Source organism: Microcaecilia unicolor, chromosome 3 (genome assembly GCF_901765095.1).
Source record: "Microcaecilia unicolor chromosome 3, aMicUni1.1, whole genome shotgun sequence".
NCBI lineage: Eukaryota > Metazoa > Chordata > Amphibia > Gymnophiona > Siphonopidae > Microcaecilia > Microcaecilia unicolor.
Genome location: NC_044033.1, coordinates 27,555,039 through 27,580,187, shown reverse-complemented (window position 1 = coordinate 27,580,187; position 25,149 = coordinate 27,555,039). Strand labels below are relative to the sequence as shown.

Below are 25,149 nucleotides of genomic sequence, written 5' to 3'. Positions count from 1 at the left end.
GGCGAGCTTCCCAAACGTACAAACATTCTATACATGTTATTCCTGGAATTGTGAATTTTTCCCAAGTCCATTTAATAGCGGTCTATGGACTTGTCCTTCAGGAAACCGTCTAACCACTTTTTACCCTCTGCCAAGCTAACCGCCTTCACCACGTTCTCCGGAAACAAATTCCAAAGTTTAATTATGCGTTGGGTGAAGAAAAGTTTTCTCTGATTTGTTTTAAATTTGCTACACTAGTTTCAGCGCATGCCCCCTAGTATTTTTGGAAAGCGTGAACAGACGCTTCACATTCACCTGTTCCACTCCACTCATTATTTTATATACCTCTATCATGTCTCCCCTCAGCCGTCTCTTTTCCAAGCTGAAAAGCCCTAGCCTCCTTAGTCTTTCTTCATAGGGAAGTCGTCTCATCCCCACTATCATTTTAATCGCCCTTCCCTGCACCTTTTCCAATTCTACTATATCTTTCTTGAGATGCGGCGACCAGAATTGAACACAATATTCAAGGTGCGGTCGCACCATGGAGCGATACAACGGCATTATAACATCCTCACACCTGTTTTCCATACCTTTCCTAATAATACCCAACATTCTATTCGATCAGGCATTAAACAGCCACGTGCTACTTTTCATTTTAATGCACAGCAATTTACCGCCCCACTAAAAAAAAGCCATTTCCCCCAGCTAACGTAAAAAATGGCCCAGAACGCGCCAATTTCACACATCCAGACTACCGCAGGCCACTTTTTACTGCAGCTTAGTAAAAGGATACCTGAGTGAATTGCAAGTTTAGGCTACCAAATTATTTTCAATTGCTTTTTAAATAACTGTGTTCATTTATCATAAGTTGTGAAATAGATCTAAGTCTGTGTCTTACAAAATAATGTTTTAGTATTTAGTATTGTTAGTATTTTAGTATTTCTTTTTTATAATTTCTATATGATGTGTATTTATTTTCCTAAAGTGACTGAATTATCGGGTCTTACCTTGCAGTCCACTAACTTCAAACTTTAAATTTCTATATTTATAGAGCAATTTTCAAACGCTATTTAATTGGACAAACTGTCTGAAAATTGCCTACATTTTTCCTGGTAACATATGCATGAGAATTACCAATGCATGCATTTTTGCCCACAAGAACAGTAGGCAGGCTCAGAAGTAGAGTTAGGTCAGAGAAGGCAACAAGCTGGTCAATATTCAACACAACTTAACTGGCCGCAGACCAGTTAAATTGTTTGTTCTAGGCTATCCGCTAATTTTCAGCGGCACTTAACTAGTTATCACCACTGAAAATTAGCGGGTAATACTTAAGTAAAACCTGGCTATTTGGGGGGGGGGGGGGGGGCGTTCTGGGGGTGGAGTCAGCAGTTGGCTGGTTAAGTGCTGATATTCAGCACCAGCCAGAGTAACCACTTAAATGGGAAGGCATAAATCACAGTCCTATCTTTATGCACTGACCCATAGCCACTTAAGTTCTGAATATCGACGTAACCAGGTCGGCTCCACATTAACCAGATATTCAATGCAGAAGCCCAGACATGTCTCAGCATTAAATATCCGGGAATACCACCGGCAGTGGTCAGCAAAACGATCACCGCCGCCAGCTGAATATTGACCCCTACATGTTTAGCTTTCCATTTTCAGAATCATGTGAATTATTTTAAAGGGAAAAAGTCCTTGAAAAAAACAAAAGGTTGTAATCTCTGTGGGCACTTTTTCCATAGGCAATTTTCAAATGGAAAACATGCATGCATGTGAACATAAGAACATGGCATACTGGGTCAGACCAATGGTCCACCTAGCCCAGTATCCTGCTTCCAACAGTAGCCAATACAGGTCACAAGTACCTGGCAGAAATCCAAATAGTGGCAAGGATTTGGCAACATTCCGGAACCCCAAACAACAAGATTCCGGTAGCAACATTCCATACTACCAATCCCAGGGCATGCAGTGGCTTCCCCCATATCTACCTCAATAGCAAACCTTTTTAAACTTAGATATGCTAACCACTGTAACCACATCCTCTAGTAACAAGTTCCAGAGCTTAACTATTTGCTGAATATTTCCTCCTATTCATTTTAAAAGAATTACCATGCAAATTCATTCACTGTCCCCTAATCTTTGTACTTTTTGAAAGAGTTTTAAAAAAATCAATTCACTTTTTACCTGTTCTACACTACTCAGGATTTTGAAGACCACAATCATTTCCGCTTGGAAAAGAGATGGTTGGGGGGGGGGGGGGAGATGAGCCCTAACGTCTTTAGCCTTTCCTCATATGAGAGGAGTTCTGTCCCCTTTATCATTTTGGTCGCGCTTCTTTGAACCTTTTCTAATTCCACTATATCTTTTTTGACATACGGCGAGCAGAACTAAACGCAATACTCAAGGTGAGGTTGCAGCATGGAGCGATACAGAGGCATTATAATATTCTTCATCTTATTTTTCATCCCTTTCCTAATAATTTCTAGCATCCTGTTTGCTCATTATACTTGTTGGCCCATGCGTTAAACATTGATATGGTTTGACATATAGAATATTTTCTTCAGAGTTGTTAACTATTCACTTAGAGTTTTAGTTCTGAGTGAGTGAAGTATTGGATTTACAGGTACATGTAAACAGATTGAGTAAAACAAGTGATCTTTGTCATCTTTAAACTTATGTCATGTGGAGGGGCATTTTCGAAAGAGACGTCCAAGTTGCGATTTGGACGTCCTTGCGAAACAGCGAAATCTAGGGGCGGGGAAACCCGTATTTTCGAAACAAGATGGACATTCATCTGTTGTTTCGAAAATACTGTCAGAGATGTCCAAATCCTTAAATTGGACGTCCCTAGATTTGTTCGTCCCTAGACATGGAAGTTTCTGACGTTCGGCAATCTTTGAAACCAAAGACGTCCATGTCAAAAACGGCCAGATGCAAGCTATTTGGTCGTGGAAGGAGCCAGCATTTGTAGTACACTGGCCACCCTGACATGCCAGGACACCAACTGGGCACCCTACGGGGCACTGCAGTGGACTTCATAAATTGCTCCCAGGAACATAGCTCCCTTTTAGTGGGTGCAGTGCACTTCAGGCAGATGGACCCAGGTCCATCCCCCCCTACCTATTACACGTGGTGGTAAATGGGAGCCCTCCAACCCCTCCCCCCCCAAAACCCACTGTACCCACATCTAGTAGCCCCCCTTCACCCATAAGGGCTATGGTAATGGTGTAGACTTGTGGGGACTGGGTTTTGGGGGGGATTTGGGGGGGACTCAGCACCCAAGGTAAGGGAGCTATGCACCTGGGAGCTATTTTTATTTTTAATTTTTAGAAGTGCCCCCTAGGGTGCCCGGTTGGTGTCCTGGCATGTCAGGGGGACCAGTGCACTACAAATGCTGGCTCCTCCCACAACTAAATGCCTTGGATTTGGCCGGGTTTGAGATCGCCAGCATTAGTTTCCATTATTGGCGAAAACTGATGCCGGCCATCTCAAACCCGGCCATCTCTGACATTTGGCCAGCCCCAACCGTATTATCGAAACGAAAGATGGCCGGCCATCTTTTTCAATAATACGGTTCGGGACTGCTCTTTGCGGCACCGGCCAAATAGATGGCCAGCGCCGTTCGATGATTCCCCTCTATGGTGTTTAAGCCACGAATTTTCTAAACCATTTCCCTTATATTTTTCAACACTGCGTTTTGGCTGGTCAGTAGACATTTTTTATTCTATTCCTTACACTGGTTCATATAAATGTTTTAGTTCATCAGTTTATTTTGCATTTTATTTTTAATTTCATCATTTTGTATCTGTTTATTTTTTTTCTTACCACTTGATCCAATCTGGTTTATACCCATTTTTGCATTCTTAATCTAGGTTGAGATATAGGCAACAACTGCAGTAATATAAAATATATATAAATATATATAAATATATATAATATATATAAATATAAAATTATATATATATATATATATATATATATATATATATATATATATAATATAAATATATAAAATAAAAATTAATATTAATATATATAAATAAATATAAAATAAAATATAAAATATATATATAAAATATAAATATAAAATATATAAAATATATAAAAATATATAAATATAAAATACCCCAATCTATCCACCCTATCAGATTAACTGTTCACTCGTCCTCTAGATTGTTCACTTGTCTTTAGATTGTTCTCTTGTCTTTTAGATTGTAAGCTCTTTGAGCAGGGACTGTCCTTCTATGTTTGAATTGTGCAGCGCTGCGTAACCCTAGTAGCGCTTTAGAAATGGCTGTTGTTGTTGTTGTTGTTAAAGGTACATTTTACAATTTGTTCATATACTTTTACATTTATATATTGTTAAACACGTTTTTCATGGATACTGACATACAAGTCTTTTACATATGTTTTCAATATGATTTACGCATGTTTTGATATACTTGTAACAGTGTGTGTCATTTAAGTATTTCTTACTACTGTTTAATTTTTGACCACTGTCTGATGTTTAATTGTTCTATTTTTTTACTAGATTGTTTGACCACCTTTTAGTTCAGTTTTTATGCATATTATTATAGTATTATCCTTTTCATTGTTTTTTTTTTTCATTTTTATTCAGTGTCATGATTGCTAATATTTTATTATTATATTTTTTGTGTCATAGTTTTATCAATCTACTAGTCATATTTATTATTTGTGTTATTTTCTATTTTTGTGATATTGTTCAATTTTATTCTCTGTATTTAGACTCCTGAGGCAGGCCCTTTGGCCGAAACACGGCCATGTCAAGTCTGTTGATTGACCAATAAACTTGGATATATTCAAGAGCATTGTCCAATCTTCCTCTTTTGAGTCACCTTCACTGTTTCCTGTATAATTGCAACTGCAACGTTTTTGTTCTTCTGTGCATACCCGACTTCTTATTTGAGGAACGGCAATGTCCTTCAACCCATGGGAAAATGTGTTTAGTTATAATGAAGAAAGACTTCATAGACTCTTACAAGAAGCAATTCACTCCACTTTTTTTTAAATTTTTTTGTTAGGATTTTTAAAAGTAAGAACTGGAGAAACAAATACAATGGAATTGCTTACTGGATGGTCCTTCTGCACAGGTTTCCACATCTTCTGTTTAATTTCATTAGCAATTTTGGAATGTTTCTTTCCAAGCTCAGTTATAAGCTTATTCACATGGCTTCTGGTGACTTGTAGGAGATTTTCCATTGTTGGCCAAAGATCATTGGGTTTTGACAGATCCAAAACAAGAACTACAGAGAATGATCTGTTTAAAAGAAAATGCATACGTTATTCTTCCATGCTTAAACAAGATTACCTGCTGAAAAGCAGTGCTTTACTTATCTTTAGATACAGCATCACCCACTTGATCATCTGCTTTTTTTTTTTCTTTCTTGCACCTGCCCTCTGAAACTCGCTTCCTCAGCATTTAAGATTAGAAGACTCATACATCTTTTCAAGCATCTTTAAAACCTCATTTTTTTCAAACTTGTTTTTGGCCTATAATGTGGAAGAGTAGCCTAGTAGTTAGTGCAGTGGACTTTGAACCTGGGGAATTGGGTTCGATTCCCACTGCAGCTCTTTGTGACTCTGGGCAAGTCATTTAACCCTCCATTGCCCCAGGTACAAATAAGTACCTATATATACTATTTAAACCGCTCTGAATGCAGTTGCAAAAAAAACACAGAAAGGCGGTATATCAAGTCCCATTCCCATTCCTCTTACTGGCTGAATTTCTGTGAAGGGGGGGGGAATTAAGTATATGATTATTTGTTTTTAATATTATTGTTTTAGACTTTAAGTGGTATGTTTGGATGTTGTTTTGATTGGTCTTGAATGAATGTGCTTACCTATTCTTTTATGGCATTCCTATACAGGTTTGTTTTTATGTTTTGCTTATGTATCGTAAACCGTTTCACTTTGCATGCAAGAGAAGCAGTATAGCAAACTGACCCCCGTGTTACTAAAGCTTAGCTTGAGTTATCTGCAGCAGGGCCCATTTTATTCCTATGGGCACTGCTGTAGATAATTAAAGCTAACCTTTAGTAAATTACCCCCTGAATACATGATAAAAAGAAATCTGAATGTTTCTTTTGAATTTTACAAGCGACTTTTTTGCATAAACTTGATCAAAAATTCTGGTGGATGAGAATAACATGAATTTTCCTGGCATGTATTCCTGCAAGTACAGGATATGATTATGGTGTTTAACCCACATATTGATTTTTGACCTCCACAGAGGGTGTTGGATACCTTGGTTAGTCTTCCCTGCTGCTTGAAGTGGTGAAAGGGGCGCTTGAACTCGCAGATTGAAGTGGATTTTGGAACTGCTTTTGGTTATGTGTGTGTCGGGTGCTACAAGATGGCGCCGGTGCTTTCCGAGTCATCCAAGGCAGACTGTAGTACAGACACAGAATGATCATCACTTACCTATACTTCATGGTGCACTGGCAAATGGCTGCTCGATCTCAAGAAGGAGTTCTCAATGTTGCGCCAAGATATTAAAACGACCTTAAAACAACCCTGGACAACACCAAGCAGGAGATCAGAGTCCTCCACAAGAGACAGGAGGTGGCAGAACAGCAAATCACCACATGTAAGGGAATCTGGTGGATTCTGTGCGCTCTACTTGTGAGGGCTCATGCAAAGATATCCAGGCTTCATGGGGCAAGGCTGAGGACCTAGAGAACAGGTCCCACCGCAATAACATCAGGATCCGGGGCGTCCTGGAGGAGTCTGCCTTTATCAATTGCACATCCATGGTTCAGGAGTTTGCTAAGGCCTTCCTGGGGCCTGATAGGTAGGATGGATCTTCTACACCTATCAAGATAGATCATGCACACAGAACTCTGGGGCCTCGGGGGGAGAAGAACCAGGCCCTTGATATTATAGCGTGTTTGCATGACGTCTTGGCTTGGAGCAGCGGTTGAAAATAGATTATAATTTCTACGAATTACTAACTCGCAAGTAGATTGCTTTTTTGCTGCAGTTCGATATTTCGACAGCATTTGATTGCAACATTAGAACTGGTCGGCAAGATAAGCGAGGGCTAGTATAAGGAGATATCCTTGAGGAAGCGATTAGCGAAACATGTGCCATGTTGGATTTTAATTTCCCCTAAGCCAACACTATAGAAAAAAATGCCAACATTTCAGATGAGTAAAATGTTCTATTTAACTGGATAAAATAACAAAGCTTTTTGAATAATATATACAATTGAATGGGAAGGAAGTTGGCATTTGACCAGTGACAATTATACTGTGTAATTTGCTATGATTAAAATATATTATCGCAGCGTGGCACTTCTGAGGTCATTTCACCTTGAAATGTTTATAGATCACTGGATATTTTATCTGTTGTACAAGAGTCTCTTTGTTAGTCTAACATGGTTAAGGTTTTTAATCTTGGTGTGGAGTGAGGAAGTTGGTAGAGGGAGGGTATGTTTATAATTTCACAAAGTGCTCGCCAAGGTACATTATCCTGTTACGTGTTCGGAATTGTAAAGTAAAGGACCTAAAACAAGGATCCCGCTTAAGTTTAATCAAAGTGGGTAAGGTAGAGAGGAGGGGGGAACAAACGGCTAAAGCTTGATGGCTGGTTTTATACACTTGTGTTTGGATAAGATTCGTTTAATGAGTTTGTGTGATGTATTTAAAATGTTTGGTAATGTAACACTCTGACATTTTGGAGGATACTATGTTGAGCCATAAAGTGTTGGGAATTATAGAATTGATGGGTGATAGTTGGGTAGTAGAGAGGGGGGAGGGGAGAAAATCAATCAAAAAACTGTCTAGTGATCTTAGATCAATGGTTGGAATTATTGCCTTTGTATTTTCTATTGAAATGTTGTTGTAATTATGTTTCTACCAATAAAAAAAGATTTAAACATAGATCACTGGATATTATTCATTTCATTAATTGATGGTCCAGAATACAATGAAACAAGACTGCCTAAAGCACATTTTAAATATTATACTTCCCTTGTTCTTTACCTTATGCTGTGAAGAGTTATGGGTATGCGAATCAAGTCCAATAAAGATGTTCCTCCACCCAGTTCCCAGAAATGAGCAATGTCTTTAGGCTGGAAAACAGTATGTTAGAAACTACATGGATCCATATCAAGAAAATAGTTCTCATTTCTCTAATAGTACTGGAGCAAGCTCTTCTCTTCAAAATGAAGCTTTGGAGAAAGCAGTGCATACTTAGTTTAGTTGGTCAGCATTTACACATGCCCTGTGCAGTCTCAAATTTTGGCTAGAATGTCACCAGGTGAATGTACAAGAAAAAAAATAGTATCAACTACAAAACAACCAAAAAGGTATGGAAAAATTTGCTTACAAACAATAATACCAAAATACTACTTTTTCCTTTCACAAGAATGGTACAAAAAATCAGTATGCAATTATAGAATTGTAATCTGGAGGAAAAAGAGCCTCAACAGAGCTCCTAGACAATATGTACGTCTAATAGAGCTAAAACGCTGGCCACGTTGGCTTGGAGCATCCTAAGAAGTGTGTTTGAAGTCTTCTAGCGCTAAAGATAAGTTCCAATATCTTGTGAAGTAACAATTTGATGGAACAGTTACATTTGTCACTATAGTTGAATTATTAAATTTGCTACTACAGTTAAATTTTTTTTAAAAACCGGTAGTGAGCAATGATCAACATATTTTCTTGGAGGTTTTTTTAGAGCCAATGATGAACAGAGGATCGGTTCAAGATCCGTTTTAGCTCTATTAGACGTACATATTGTCTAGGAGCTCTGTGAGGCTCTTTTCCTCCAGATTACAATTCTATAATTGCATACTGATTTTTTGTACCATTCTTGTGAAAGGAAAAAGTAGTATTTTGGTATTATTGTTTGCAAGAAAAAAAATAAACATGCACTGAAATCTACAGCAGAACTAACCTATAGATTATTTCTAATCTGCTCATTAATAAACAGCAGATGAACATGGTTCGTCAACATCCCACTAACTTCGGCAGGACTGCATGAAGGAGCCATATTCAGTCTCCCATCCTATATAATAATTCTCACCTCCAACAGGATGTGCTTGGGACCGTGCCTGCCGGAAGTGGTCTGCTAGGCAGGCACGCACTGACCTCAGTGACATCAGTGACAGACAATTTGGCAAAGCAAAACAATCTGAGTGCTGGCCATTAGGACACAGGGTTGATAGGAGAGTTTTAAAAGACTGAAGGAACCAAAAGTGTTAAATGGGGGGAGGGGGGAGTTCTGAATGACTGAAAGACATGAACATTTGGGAAAGGAAAACAATCTGAATGCTGGCCATTAGGACACAGGGTAGATAGGAGAGTTTTAAAAGACTGAAGGAACCAAAAGTGTTCAGGGGGGGCGGGCAAGTTCTGAATGAATTAAATAAATGAAAATTTACGAGAGGAACACAATCTGAATGCCGGGCATTTGTACACAGGGTAGATAGGACACTTTTTTAAAAAAATGAAGGACGTGAAAGTATTACATCTTGGGGGAGGGGTGAGGAGGAAAGCGGTGGGGTATCCGCATACTGGGCGTTAGGGCCACGGGGGTACATAGACTTTTCAAAGGAACCCAAAGTGTGGGAAGGAGGAGGAAAAGGAGGGGAGGGAACGGGGTGAGGGGCATTAGGAACAGGGGAGGGGGCCCTGTCACACACTCTCATTCTCACACACACACTGTCACACAGACAGTCTCACTCTGTCACACACCCGCACATTCACTCTGGCTCTCTCTCTCAAACATACACACTCCCAGGAAAACCTTGCTAGCGCCCGTTTCATTCGTTCCAGAAACTGGCCTTTTTTACTAGTGTTCTATATTTTAATGAGGGTCACTGGAGGATGGAGTAAATCAACTATTTAGTAAACTATATTGTACTTCAGAAATCAGAACCTATGGACTCCCAAATATTAAATGATTCTGCATCATAGATACTAGGTAAGATGCAATGTTACCAGTCAAGGTTTATTAACCAATGAGCAATGCAATAAAGTTTTCTTCACACCTACCGTGTTGTGACCTTTTGCTCTTCTTCCAAAGGTGTACTCTAAAGCTAATGTTGGCTTTGGAGGTTCATCTCTGTTCAGTGAAAAAAGTTTACATATCATCTATCAATTTAAATTACTATCCTGCTTATAATCGAATGAGAAAAACGCCCAAGTTCCGACCTAAATCAGGAGATGGACGTTTATCTCACAAAAATGAATAAAGCAGTATAATCGAAAGCCGATTTTTGGACGTTTTCAACTGCAATCCGTCACGGATGCGGACAAAGTTGATGGGGGCGTGTCAGAGGTGTGGCGAAGGCGGAACTGGGGCGTGGTTATCTGACGAACAGAGATGGGCGCATTTCACCGATAATGGGAAAAAAGTATGCGTTTTTAGCTAGAATTTAGGACACTTTTCCTGGACCCTGTTTTTTCACGAATAAGGCCCCAAAAAGTGCCCTAAATGACCAGATGACCACTGGAGGGAATCGGGGATGACCTCCCCTGACTCCCCCAGTGGTCACTAACCCCCTCCCACCACAAAAAATGAAGTTTCTCAACTTTTTATTTTCACCCTCAAATGTCATACCCAGCTCCCTGGCAGCAGTATGCAGGTCACTGGAGGAGTTGTTAGGGGGTGCAGTGGACTTCAGGCAGGTGGACCCAGGCCCATCCCCCCTACCTGTTACAATTGTGCTGCTTAATGCTTATTAGTCGTCCAACCCCCACAAACCCACTGTACCCACATGTAGGTGCCCCCCTTCACCCCTTAGGGCTATAGTAATGGTGTAGACTTGTGGGCAGTGGGTTTTGAGGGGGATTTGGGGGGCTCAACACACAAGGGAAGGGTGCTATGCACCTGGGAGCTCTTTTACCTTTTTTTTTTGTTTTTGTAAAAGTGCCCCCTAGGGTGCCCGGTTGGTGTCCTGGCATGTGAGGGGGACCAGTGCACTATGAATCCTGGCCCCTCCCACGAACAAATGCCTTGGATGTATTCGTTTTTGAGCTGGGCGCTTTCATTTTCCATTATCGCTGAAAAACAAAAACGCCCAGCTCACACATCGTTGAATAAAACATGGGCGTCTATTTTTTCCCAAAATACGGTTCGGTCCGCCCCTTCACGGACCCGTTCTTGGAGATTAACGCCCATGGAGATAGGCGTTTTCATTCAATTAAGCCCCTCTATGTAAAACATAATTAGTCAAGAGACATCATAAACAGCAGTAACAGCAGCAAGCTCAAAACAGTAATAACCAACCAACAACAAAATCCAGTGTCTCGATTTGAAGTTTGCATATTTTTAATACATATTATACTTGAATGTAGCTCACTTTGATCTGCTAATGAAAAAAGCTGAGCTAAATACATATGGTAGTACTGCTTCTCTGGAACACATATGTTGCTTCCAATAGCAGTTCCACTCTGCATCATCCCTGCCAATCAGATCCATTTCAACACTGTCCAGGCTTTAATTCAGTAAGTAGCAAAGAATGCAGACCAGCCAATGAAGAAATATGTAGTTTATTAAAACAAGCACCCGACGTGGCCACATTTCGCCCAATGGCTATGTCAGGGGTAAAGTTAGAGGGGAACTAAACCAAACACTCCTCTATTAGCCAATTCTATCCAAAACAGTAACACAGCACTTTCTTTTCAGAGAAGCAGTCCCTGGAATGGCAGAAGGAAACACAAGTATGCTCAAAAATAAATTACGTGCCTATCTGTAATCTTGGAAACGTCTCATCATAATGTATACTGGACATCTGTATAGCACCTTTAGGATCCCCAGTATTTCAGAGGCAAAAAGGCAGTAACTTCATTACAGAGATATCAAGTAAAACAAGGGTTTTTTTTTCCATTTTCTCCACAAATCTGCCTGAATGGACTTACTTTCTTCTGCCGTTACAGGAAGTATTGCTCAGCAATAAATGACAGTTACGGTTACTCCATAACAGATAATAGCTTTCTCCTTCTCAGGCAATTAAACTAAACTAATATCCATGTCTTCTTACAAGGATTTCAAGTGGATTTTCTGAATCCACTGCAGACGCACCCTGGAAACATAAGGATAACATACTGCTGCTTGGAGACTCAAGGCTGCCACTTTAAAGGCCTGCTTCAAAACAGACTCCAGACACTTATGTTGAATATCTTTCAAGGCTATGTCACCCTCAACAGAAATGCTGGTGTTGTTCATAACAGCAGTCACCAAGGAATCCACCTTGAATTTGTCTTTCTCTTCTGGAACTAGGAGATAGAGCTTACCCATAGCTCTTTCAATCCTGAGCCCTGCTTTTGGGGAAAAAAAAAAACTATGGTCTGAAAAGCCTGATGAACAGGTAAGGCTTTAGAAAGCCTCCGAATTCTCTCCAGCATAGGATCTACTGCAGAACTGGGACATCTGACATGCTCTAAGGCCTAAGCAATCAAACATATAAATGGCAAGAGGCGTACTCACTCGCAAATGCGCAGTAGAGACCCTCTCTGTCCTGCCCCCGCGTCAATACGTGATGACGGGGGCGTGACAGAGAGTGAACCTGTGCACCTGCAAGTGAGGGAACCGCCGTCGCCACCGCTCCCCCCCCCCCCCCCCAGGGTTGCCGCTACCGCTCCCCCCACCCACCCGGAGTCGCCGCCGCCGCCACCCACCCTCCACCCGGCCCGGGTACCTGGCTTCACTATTCAAACCGCCGGAACGCAGCACACAGCTCATCTGAGCTGCCGTTGGCCTTCCTTACCTGCCTGTGTCCCGCCCTCGCCGACGTTACGTCACATGAGGGCGGAACACACGCAGAGAAGAAGGAAGGCCGACGGCAGCTCTGATGAGCTGTGTGCTGCGTTCCAGTGGTTTGAATAGTGAAGCCAGGTACCCAGCCCGGGTGGAGGGGTGGCGGGGGGGACTCCGGGGGGGGGGGAGGGGCGGCGGCGACCTATCAGGGGGGCCTTTCAACCCCCCCTTCCTTTACAAGCCCGTTTTTACGGGCTCAACGGCTAGTTAAATTACAAATTTTTGCCGAAAAAGCCGATCTACAATAGGATCATCAATCCACACACTAGAATCTTCCCTTCTTCCAAAGCTTCAAGTGCTGAAGCACCTTTAGACACCACATTCGGGGTGCTACCATGGATCGAAAGCATTGTAGAAGCTATCGACTGGATCTCCTAGTCTGACTCCATCCAAGCCCTCTTTGGGTAAATAGGATCCTCCAAATCCTTTCCAAACTCTGGGAACTGTTGCGGCTGCTGGTCCCCATGAGCCTTCTTTAACAAGAAAGCTTTATGGAGTTTCTCCTGGGGCAAACAAGGCCTGTTCTACCAACATCTCATGAACTCCCGACTGGCACTGAGGAGAATTAGCTACCTCTAAAATGGCCACCACGGTTTCTGAGGGAAAATGCAAATGCGAGAAGAATTAGAGCTGCCCACAGCACCTGAATTAAAATGAGCCTCGGGAGTCAGCAGGCAACTTCCCATCCAAGCTCCTTCTCATGCGGACCAAGTAGAGGAGCCACTATGGCACACATCGAGTTATCCAGACATTCTGGTGGCTCCCACAATGGGAACATCTTTTAGCTCTTTCCACCATCAATTCCATATGGAGTGGAGGAGTGGCCTAGTGGTTAGGGTGGTGGACTTTGGTCCTGGGGAACTGAGTTTGATTCCCACTTCAGGCACAGGCAGCTCCTTGTGACTCTGGGCAAGTCACTTAACCCTCCATTGCCCCATGTAAGCCGCATTGAGCCTGCCACAAGTGGGAAAGCGCAGGGTACAAATGTAACAAAAATAAAATAGATACTATTGGAGATTCTACATGCAATGTTGCTACTATTGGACATTCTACATGGAATGTTGCTATTCCACTAGCAACATTCCATGTAGAAGGCTGCGCAGGCTTCTGTTTCTGTGAGTCTGACGTCCTGCACGTAGGTGCAGGACGTCAGACTCGCAGAAGCCTGTGCGGCCACATTGGTGATCTGCAAGGGCCGACTTCTACATGGAATGTTGCTAGTGGAATAGCAGAATAACAACATTCCATGTAGAATCTCAAATAGTAGCAACAGTGGAGGAGTGGCCTAGTGGTTAGGGTGGTGGACTTTGGTCCTGGGGAACTGAGGAACTGAGTTCGATTCCCGGCACAGGTAGCTCCTTGTGACTCTGGGCAAGTCACTTAACCCTCCATTGCCCGCCGCATAGAGCCTGCCATGAGTGGGAAAGCGCGGGGTACAAATGTAACAAAAATAAAATAAAAATATCAGGCACGGAATAGGTGCCCGATGCAGCTCAGTCTAGGCACCACTCTTGCGCACCACAAACACCGTCTTCCTGCTGCTATACTCACTCACTACGTCTGATCCTGCTCCTGGCAGAAAATCAAGAAATAAAGTATTTACAGCCTTCCACAGCATAAGACTGCTCCTCCATGAGCTGCAACAAAGAATTAAATACACTGAGCCACCTCTTTTTTTTTTCCTAACTGAAGCTCAAAAAATGAGGTAAAAGAGAGGAGGAAGAGAATAGCAGACTGAACCTCAAAGGACAGAGAAAAAGGACAACAAAAATCACCATTGTTTCTTTAGCTACGGCCCTAATGGACCCTGAAATGCCTATTTTCTCCACTCCTCTGGTCACCAGTTCTCAGAACAGTCCAGAAGTGCTACATGGTATGTTCATCGACCACCTGCTGGAGGCAAAGCAATATTGAGGAGCTGTTCAGCTCACATTTAATTGGCTCTGGACCGCTGGATTTAGCAGGAAATAAATGTGGAGGCTGCGATGAGAAAATATAAGACTGCTTAAGTGGTGATAAATGGAAGTGAAAGTGCTGAGGCTGTGAAGATGTTTATTTTTTTACATGGGAAAAAGTTATTAATTTTTAAATAAAAGCATTTAAAAGACCGAAACAAAAATTGGATTAGGCTTTTTTTTTTATTCAGTTTAACAGAGGTACTGTGAAACATATAACACACCTATTCTTGATGTCCTCCAAAACACCTAGGGCTCCTTTTACACAGCTGCGCAGCAAATGCGACGAAGCCCATTGGAATTGAATGGGCTTCATCTAATTTGCACAACTTTATAAAAGGAGACCCTAAATTTTCTGTAAAACAAACAACTACATTTACAAAGACAGAGAATACAAAGACCCAAGCATAATCATTTCATGTAAACTTGTATTGTGGTGTGCATGCAAAAAAAAAGAAAAGAAAGAATACACTCGTAGCATGAGCTTTAGTGCATAAGCTGCACAGTATCACTTGCAAAACTTCTATATAAACGGTACCGTACCTGTCCAAACACCTCAGAATAATTGTCGTCTTTCCCTAGAGAAGAAAAATAATAAACAAGAAAATGTCACTGTCAAGTTTGCGAATTATATCATATATTCTTCCAAAAATGCCACTTAAAATAAGAATATGAAAATAACATACAGATATAATTACTCAAGAGGAAAATGTAACTACTACAGTTTGGCTACTTATTATTTTAATTAGAAATGCTGACAGTGGCACCTAACAAAAATAACCCATTACACAGACATCACTTAAGTGATTAATCTGGCCAACTGTGTTTAAATCTCCAAGTCCTTATTACCTACTAATATACTGAAGTGATAATGGGTTTCCTGTGAATTAGCTGAATCTGGTCTGAAGGGAGAACTGAGAAGAAAAGGTATGCACTAACAATAAACACCAGGGGAGACTACTTAAACATCCAAGTACTTTATGTTTCAAGGGTTAGAACATCTAATAACTGGTTAATTCCAGTAATCAAGTTCTATAACAGCATTTTATACTAATCGCTAACTACAAAATATTTTGTCACACACATAGGACAGAAAGTATAAGCAATCCTATTTATTGAGAAAATGGATGCATTTTCCATAATACAGTGCAACACATTCTCTTCCTGCAAAATACAGCAGTCTTTACGAACATAAAACTCTGACACTAGGGTAGACCAAAGTCCCACATGGTTTAGCATCCTTTATATGGCAATGATGAGCAGTGTATCCATAGGTCTTGCTCCTCCAGCCCTATTCTGCAGTTTTAAGACAGCCAAAAGCACGATGGGTCAAAGCTAGAACTATTAAATTCCTGTTCTGCTACAGAAGGGAAGTGTATGAAACAGTGTACAAAGGGGCTCATTTTCAAAGCACTTAGCCTTCCAAAGTTCCATAGGTTTCCTAGCTATTAGTGAACAAGAACTATCACTTCAATCCTTATAGCAAATATGGTCTCTCCATTGTCGATGACCTAATGTATGTTATAATTCAATTATCACTCAGGAACCTTCATGTAATACCATAATGTATTCCTCTTTATCATGTATATATCATGTATAATCCAGTCTGTTAATATTGCTGTTTTATTAACAGCTGATCTTGCATTTGTGTAACCAATCTGAATTTTTTGAAAGGGATCATATATTTTAAGGATTATGTTGATCTTTCTTAGTTGTCTGTTGATTTGTTAAAGAGGTTTATTATGATTATTATTTCCTTTGTTTTGATGATGTTAAGCGAGTTGATAATCCAGACCCATATACAGCAAACCAATAATGAGAATACAACCTCCATCTACCTACTGACATTTGACAAGTTTAAAAGGATATTCTAAGGGATTACAGGAGCATGGTTAAAGGAATGGTTTAATGGGACAGAATCAACATGATTTTAGCCAGCGGAAATCTTACCCCACCAATTTGCTACAATTTAAATCACTATTTGGCTGAATCAAATCGAATACGAATATTTGGTACAGTCCTAGTTAGAATCTTTAATTAGGACTTTGCTGAAACATCTTGCTAGTGCCGAGACCAGTGCATGGCCTTGTGACTTCAGAGCTAGTATCTGTAAACTAGCATTCCCTGGAGCAGGGGCGGACGATGGCTCCACCGCTTCTGTGCCTATCTGTCTGCTGTGATTACCTACTGATTGTGACGTCAAGTAATGTAAATCAGATGGGTCTGCCTGAATTCTGACTCCTGATTTACTATCTGCTTATTTGTCTGTTGATGGATAATTGGCTGCACTTGCATAATAATCACCAGCTGCTAATAAAAACTATTATAATTACTTTTTCAGGGTGTCTGATGTGGATGTTTGTTCCCTGCATAAGAGTCATGCAAAGAACCATGAGCTGTAGCCCCAACAGTGTAAAACAATATGGAAATGGATAGGGAGCCAATGAAGTGACTCAAAGAAAAGGGTTATTCGAGTGTAGTGGCACTGGTGGAAAATAAGTCATCAAAATAAAAGAAGTGGGAATAAAAACCAGGCTTATCCAAAAAAATGGAACCAAACCAAATGTTAAAAATCCAACAAACAATATTTATTAATTTTCTTTAATAAATATTGTTTGCTGGATTTTTAACATTTGGTTTGGTTCCAGTTTTTTGGATAAGCCTGGTTTTTATTCCCACTTCTTTTATTTTTATTATTTATCCCCTGGGATCTAATGAGTTCTCCACGTACGTGGATTCTCTTTGGAAAATAAGTCATACAGCAGAATTTTAAACAGATTGAAGGGGAGAAAGATGGTTAAAAGAAAGAAAAAGAATATGGTTAAAATGGAGTACTATAGGATTCTGTTCTGTGACCGGTGCTTTTTAAAACAGTTATTAATGATTTGGAAATAGGAATGACGAGTGAGGTGATCACATTTGCAAATAACACAAAACTATTCAAGGCTAGTAAATTACAAGCAGATGGTGAAAAATTGCAGGAGGACCTTATGAGAATGTGGACAACTACAAAGTGATGCACACTGAAAATGACAACCCAAATTATAGATACTTGATGCTAGGTTCCACATTAAGAGACACCATCTAGGGGTCCTTTTTCTAAGCCACATAAGCATCTACAAGTGCCCAACACACACCAAACGAGTTACCGCTGACTACCGCTTGGCTCTTGCAGTAATTTCATTTTTGGCGCACGGTTGATACACGCATCTGAAAAATAGTTTTTATTTTCGGGTGTCCATACCGGACACGCGCCAAGTGGCTAGGTCAATGGCTGGCAGTAAGGTCTCAGACCCGAAATGGACACGCAGCAATTTTCATTTTGCCGTACGTCCATTTTCTGCAAAATTTTTTAAAAAGGACTTTTTTTTACAGGCGTGCAAAAAATGGAACAGCGCGCCCAAAACCCGCGTCTACACTACCTCCGAGTTCCACGCCCCCTACCTGCCTCCCTCCCTCCCTCCGAGTTCCATGCCCCCCCTACCTACCTCCCTCCGAGTTCCAGGCACCCCTCCCCTTCGAGTTCCAGGACCTGCCCCCCTCCTCCTCCTCCCCCCATCTCATAATCACTTTGAAAAACTGACACCTACATTAGGCAAGTCAATACCGGTTAAGTTAGTTATCTAGTTTCCACTGTAGAATATGCTCCTACTGCCCATCCTTGGTGCACCTAAATCGAGGCACCCAGTTGTAGAATTGTTGCCTTAATGACCTAGACACAAACTAGAGTGACAAGGGCATTTTTATCCAAAAATGGGCAAATAAATCTGATGTGATGATGAATGGCACAGAAACAATCTTGCAAGACAGATCCACTCTGAGATGCCACACAATATCATACTACTATTAAAAGTAAGCAAAAACTATAAATATATATCATATACTTTCAAAACATAGACCACATTGGGTTAATATTCAAGTTTCTTTATTATTTGCTATACCACTGTCTGAGCGGTTTATACATACATACAATTTTTTTTAAAACAGTATTGAAAATAATTCCATTAGAACAGCAAAGCTAACAGAAACTAAGCTATAAGAAATCAATGCAAAAGTGCCATACAAGACCCCCCACCCCCACCCCAAAACCTCCGACAACACCCTTATCAAAGAGGGAGAGTGTGCTCAGGAAAATGCATCCTCAAATAGTAGGATCTTTAGCTCGGTTTTGTAAGGCGTTTTGTAGCCTCATAGAAACAGGAAGAGTATTTTATATGTCAGGGCCTACAACACTAAAGATCCTTTTCCTAATTTGTTCATGTTGTATTTGTTTAAATACAAATACAACATGAGTGGAGGAGTAGCCTAGTGGTTAGGGTGGTGGACTTTGGTCCTGGGGAACTGAGGAACTGAGTTTGTTTCCCACTTCAGGCACAGGCAGCTCCTTGTGACTCTGGCCAAGTCACTTAACCCTCCATTGCCCCATGTAAGCCGCATTGAGCCTGCCATGAGTGGGAAAGCACAGGGTTCAAATGTAACAAAAATAAAATAGATACTATTGGAGATTCTACATGGAATGTTGCTACTATTGGACATTCTACATGGAATGTTGCTAATCCACTAGCAACATTCCACGTAGAAGCCTGCGCGGCCACATTGGTGATCTGCAAGAGCCGACGTCTACATGGAATGTAGAATCTCAAATAGTAGCAACAGTGGAGGAGTGGCCTAGTGGTTAGGGTGGTGGACTTTGGTCCTGGGGAACTGAGTTCGATTCCCACTTCAGGCACAGGCAGCTCCTTGTGACTCTGGGCAAGTCACTTAACCCTCCATTGCCCCATGTAAGCCGCATTGAGCCTGCCATGAGTGGGAAAGCGTGGGGTACAAATGTAACAAAAAAAAATGTGAGTATAAGTAAATGTTGCTGACTCGATTTAAACTGAATAGAGAAAAACATTTTCAATAGATTTATAACAACAATTATTTACGGTTAAAGTGAAGAGCAAGATATCACAGATACAGAAACAAGCCAAAAGGCGACTGTTATGATGATCCTTCTTTTTATGGTAATAAAATAAGGTCAATCATAGTCACGGTCAAGGTTATTTCCTATAATGAGGAAGACATTCTTTCCTAAAAAGTTTTACAGCTCTAGTATCTATGTGGGACATACGATATCCCTTGCTAAAAAAAAAAAGTCCATTGATCGTTATTAAATTTTGGGGTTTTGCCAGGTTCTTGGGGCCTGGATTGGCCGCTGTCGGAGACGGAGTGTTGGCCTGATGGACCTTTGGTCTTTTCCCAGCGTGGCAGTGCTTATGTACTTATCAAAAATATGATTTTCACATACAGATATCTATCAAAAGGCACTTCAAACTTAGCTAAGTTCTTCCATCAGGTAGGTTAATATGCTATCAGTGGGTCTGTTATGCTAACATATACATCCTAAAAGAGTATAACTTTGGCAGTGAACCTTTTAATCTAAAGCTATTTAATCTTTTCATAAATATCTGTTCTACTATTTTAATGTGAGGCACTACCGGGTAACATTTTATCCTTGTTGACTTTTGAACTCAGCTAAGTTACTGTGCCTCTTTAATAAAAATACACCATTTGACATATCAATAACCATCATATAAAACAGGAAGTTATTTTACCCCATTTTTATTGCCAATGAAGAACACTGATCTCTCCCAAAGTTCTAGTCCTTCTCCATCTTCCTTGCTCTCCAAATTTTCTTTTTTCTGAATTTCAGCTAGTGCTATATCCCAGAGGTTGTCACTGTTAAAAGAAGAAAAAGATTCTCATAAATCATTGTCAACATATTTACATTGCCATCAAGTTGCATGGCTCAGTAAGGGCCCTTTTTTACCAAGCAGCGGAAAAGGGTGGCCAGCGGTGGTATCGGCACGTGGAACTGCCACGCACAGAGGTCACCTTTTAAAACAGTGAGTAAAAAGGTTTTTTATTTTTTTTAAAGGAAGCAGTAAAATGGCCATGTGGTACTTTAAAAATTGCCATGCGGCCATCTACTCCTAAAGTCCTTACTGCCTCCTATTTAGGAGGTGGTTGAGGGCTCCGGTGGTAATCAGGCAATGCGCGACCCTGATTACCACCGGGCACACCCACTCCCCGCCTACCGGTACTAGAAAATAAAAAATACTTTCTAGCACTGGAAATGGCACGCAGCAGACCCAGAACTACCGTCGGGCTCCTGGGCAAGTTTGGCGGTAGGGCCGATTCACCACGCGCAAACTCGGTGGTAGACTGACCACCTCTTCATAGAAGGGCCTCTAACTACTGATGCAATCCAAACATAAAAAGTTACTTTCCTGTAATGGTGGTTCTCCATAGACAGCAGGATAACTCAGATATACAAGTGGAGCAACACCCTCTAATGACACCTATGCAGATAGATCTCATTTGTGCAGTGACTACCTCATGAATTCCCTTAGTTTAATACAGAGGTTAGCTGTCAACTTCCCAGGAAGGTGGGTAGAGAAGTGAAGTGTGTCCGATTTATCTTACAGCCTCCAGAGACTCCCCATTACAGGTAAGCAATTTTGTTTTCTCTGTCAACAAGTAGTATCAACCTGCCACACGTGAAGAATCCGAAGCAGAAGGTTGCTCCATTTATGTTTCAGTTTGGAAGAACATAACAAGAATTACTGGTGTTAATATTCAAAGCAAGTTAAACATCCAGAAACAGCTCCTGGCCCTTTAAATTGCTTGTCCAGTGCTAACCGGGCATACTCAGCAGCACTTAACCAGATAGTGCCAGTAAATATATCCGGTTAGCGCCTAAGCTGAAACTGGCTATTTTGTGGGAGGTCTGGGGGCAGATCCAGAATGAATTCAATTAAGTGCTAAAGTAACTGCATAAATAGGACCACATAAAACACAGTCCTATCTTTATGTAGTTCATCTTATGCAGTTCGGTGTGAATATTGCACTTAACTGTATAAGATTTACCCGGCCATGTATGCCTGTGTGACCACCAACCCCCCTTAAAAATTGCCTCTGCTGCAGGCAGCTGAGAGGATTTTCAGGGAGGTCACTAATAAAACAGGGGCTGGAACTGCCAGCCTGGTGGGTGGATATGGAAAGGTCCAGCCCATGGGGCAGAGACAAGAGGTAATAAAAGGCATTGCAGGGAGAAAATTGTGGTCTTAGGTAGCCCACCCACTACCAAGACCCATAGCACTGAGGGGGAAGTCCTGGGTACCAACACAGGAGAAGTTTGCAGTGTGTGGTGATTGAAAGCCTCTGCTAGATGGCAGCAGATGCCTGCAGGGAGTTCCAGAAGCAGGAACAAGGAGTGCTTGGGAGACAATACACCCAAGTAGGAGAAGTGATATGATACAGACGTTCAAATATTTGAAAGGTATTAATCCGCAAATGAACCTTTTCCGGAGACGCGAAGGCGGTAGAACGAGAGGACATGAAATGAGATTGAAGGGGGGCAGACTCAAGAAAAATGTCAGGAAGTATTTTTTCACGGAGAGAGTAGTGGATGCTTGGAATGCCCTCCGCGGGAGGTGGTGGAAATGAAAACGGTAACGGAATTCAAACATGCGTGGGATAAACATAAAGGAATCCTGTTCAGAAGAAATGGATCCTAAGGAGCTTAGCCGAGATTGGGTGGCAGAGCCGGTGGCGGGAGGTGGGGATGGTGCAGGGCAGACTTATACGGTCTGTGCCAGAGCCGGTAGTGGGAGGCAGGACTGGAGGTTGGGAGGCAGGGATAGTGCTGGGCAGACTTATACGGTCTGTGCCAGAGCTGGTCGTGGGAGACGGGACTGGTGGTTGGGAGGCAGGGATAGTGCTGGGCAGACTTATACGGTCTGTGCCAGAACCGGTGGTTGGGAGAAGGGGATAGTGCTGGGCAGACTTATACGGTCTGTGCCAGAACCGGTGGTTGGGAGAAGGGGATAGTGGCCGGGCAGACTTATACGGTCTGTGCCCTGAAGAGCGCAGGCAGAAATCAAAGTAGGGTATACACAAAAAGTAGGACATATGAGTTTATCTTGTTGGGCAGACTGGATGGACCGTGCAGGTCTTTTTCTGCCGTCATCTACTATGTTACTATAAGTGGGAGCAGAGCGTGCTTCACATCTGGCAGGACTTTCATTGTGTTAAAGACCCCTGTTTCAGGATGGGACAGAGAACAACTGCAGAGATTACGTGGAGATGTTTGTGGACTGAGAGTTTAATTATGATTACCAAGTACTTTGTTCTGGTTTGCAAATAGAGAAGATTTAAGTTAGAACTGAACTGCAAGTTTGAATGCCCTGGTATTACAGAGGCGTAGCCACAGGTGGGCCTGGGTGGGCCAGGGCTCACCCACTTAGGGCACAGGCCCACCCAACAGTAGCACCAGCTGAAGACTTCCTCCTGATACTAACAGAAACGCTACTCTCCATGATACCAGCATCTGTGCATGCTCAGTTTTCAGCGCATGCATGCTGCAGACTGCCAAGTTGGAAAGAAGCATTTTTCTGCCAGCTGAGATATTTTTTTTGGGGGGGTGGGGGGGGGGGGGAGAACACTTTGTGCCCACCCACTTCTTGCCTAGGCCCACCCAAAATCTGTTGTCTGGCTACGCCCCTAATGATGTGATGATCATCAAAACAAAAAAAAAAAACTAACACCTGATGGCCGCACAGCCACTCAAGGCCCCCAAAATATGACTACAGCTCTACAAGAAACGCCGTCCAGAAAGATGGCTCTAAGCTACAACATGGCGCAAAGACACAGCTTTCCCTACCCCCAACGCTTCCATACCGGCTTCAGTACATTACCTACAGAGCAATAAAACCGGAAGGAATAACAACAGCCTCAAGAAACGTCCCCCCCCCCCCCCCCCAATCCTGCACAACCTAAAAAGAGAGGAAACGCGCCGCGTATCTCACCTGACTTTGGGCATTTTCTGTAATATTTTCTCACACACATCTGAAAAAGACAACTTAAGAGCGTGTGTGACAGTTGCGATGGGAACCGCGTCGCATGTGATGACGCGATGTGATGTGCTCGAGACCGACCAGGGTGTTGGGGCGGAGTCAGGCGTGGGTGGGGCCAGCTTCTCGTGCCGCCTAAAGCGGGCGGGTTCCTAGTACCGCTCTAGTCTGCACATTTGTCTCGGGTGCGTACCGTACGTGCTGCGCATGAGGCGGAGGAGGGAGGGGGACGTTGTTAGAGGTCCGTGCTCATTGGCTTGTTGTGTTGTATGTTTAGGAGTTTAGGCGCGTGCGCTTGTTATTGGTTAGCAGACAGGAGGACAGAGAAAAGATATTGGTTAAAATAAGACTGTCTTCTATTAGCTCTTTGCTGTTCTGAAAGCTTGTAGATTTAAAATTAACTAAACAATAATATAACAAAGTTGACCAACCTTTGCTAGGCTGATACAGCACTGCTGGAATGCATGGGCAACCTTTTCTAAACACCAACACCAAATAAGCAGAACCAAATGAACATGTCACATCCATACAACAAAGGAAACTGCTCCCCTAGTGTCCCATTGCATTATTGCATCTCATTCTGTAGAAGAGATTAGATGGAGAGTGATTGATCATTTACCCTTCCAGCCACTAGGCGACGATTGTGTGCAAAAGTTGGTCTACTGGGAACAATTCTGGATTCACAAATTGAATACTGTTCTGAATGGCTCCGTAGAATGGCTATTGTGATTGGAGAGAGTAGTCACATGTTCTTTTCCCTATTGGTTCATTCAAATTGTTTGTATATTTGGATGGGGGTTAGTTTGGGTTTTGTTTTGGTTTCCTGGGTTTTTTTTGTGTGTGTGGAGGGGGGGGGGGAGCTATGTTGCCCTGGAGAAAATGCAAGTTTTTCTTAGAAAAGGGAATTTTTGTCTTTAGCAATGGACATTATATATATATATATATATATATGCACACACACACATATTTCTTTTAGATATGGGGTATTTGGGGTGCATGTATAGATCAATTTTGCAAACGTTTGTCGTTATTTTTAGATGTTTTTAAATTTTGAAACATTATGCAGACCTTTGGCTCAAGACATAATCATGTCAGCTTTTTTTCTGGAACTGTATATGCTGTACCCTATTTTCAAGGAACAGCGATTGCCAAATATGTCCTATTTATATATAGTTCTTTGAAACAATATTTTACCCAAACTAATGCTGATTCATAAATGATTAAAGATTGTTTTAAATATACATTTATTGAAAAATTAGGACTTATGATTTATAACATGATTAAAGCAGTAAAAATGCTGTGTTTGGTGGGCATGACTTAAGAACATAAGAATAGCCATACTGGGAAAGACCAATGGTCCATCTACCCTAGTATCCTGCTTTCAACAGTGGTCAATTCATAGTAACAAGATTCATGCTACTGATCCCAGTAGACTATGGACTTTTCCTCCAGAAACTTGTCCAAATCTTTTTTTTAACCCAGATACACTAACCGCTACCATATCCTCTGGCAATGAGTTCCAGAGCATA

General features: G+C 41.6%; 1 protein-coding gene across 2 annotated transcripts in view; it reads right to left on the bottom strand.

Annotated features, from left to right (window-relative positions):
• The window catches only part of DYNC2LI1 (dynein cytoplasmic 2 light intermediate chain 1), a 68,836-nt gene extending 45,136 nt beyond the window's left edge, over window positions 1-23,700 (bottom strand). The window contains exons 1-6 of one of the 2 annotated variants that reach the window (XM_030195795.1): window positions 23,576-23,700; window positions 20,321-20,444; window positions 15,267-15,301; window positions 10,002-10,071; window positions 7,986-8,074; window positions 5,074-5,260 (exon numbers count right to left, since the gene is read on the bottom strand). In XM_030195795.1, coding sequence (XP_030051655.1) covers window positions 5,074-5,260; window positions 7,986-8,074; window positions 10,002-10,071; window positions 15,267-15,301; window positions 20,321-20,444; window positions 23,576-23,589 — 519 coding nt within the window. In that variant the 5' untranslated portion in view covers window positions 23,590-23,700. The remainder of the gene's footprint in view (window positions 1-5,073; window positions 5,261-7,985; window positions 8,075-10,001; window positions 10,072-15,266; window positions 15,302-20,320; window positions 20,445-23,575) is intronic. The other variant, XM_030195796.1, reaches the window with a different exon arrangement.
• Window positions 23,701-25,149: the final 1,449 nt, after the last annotated feature.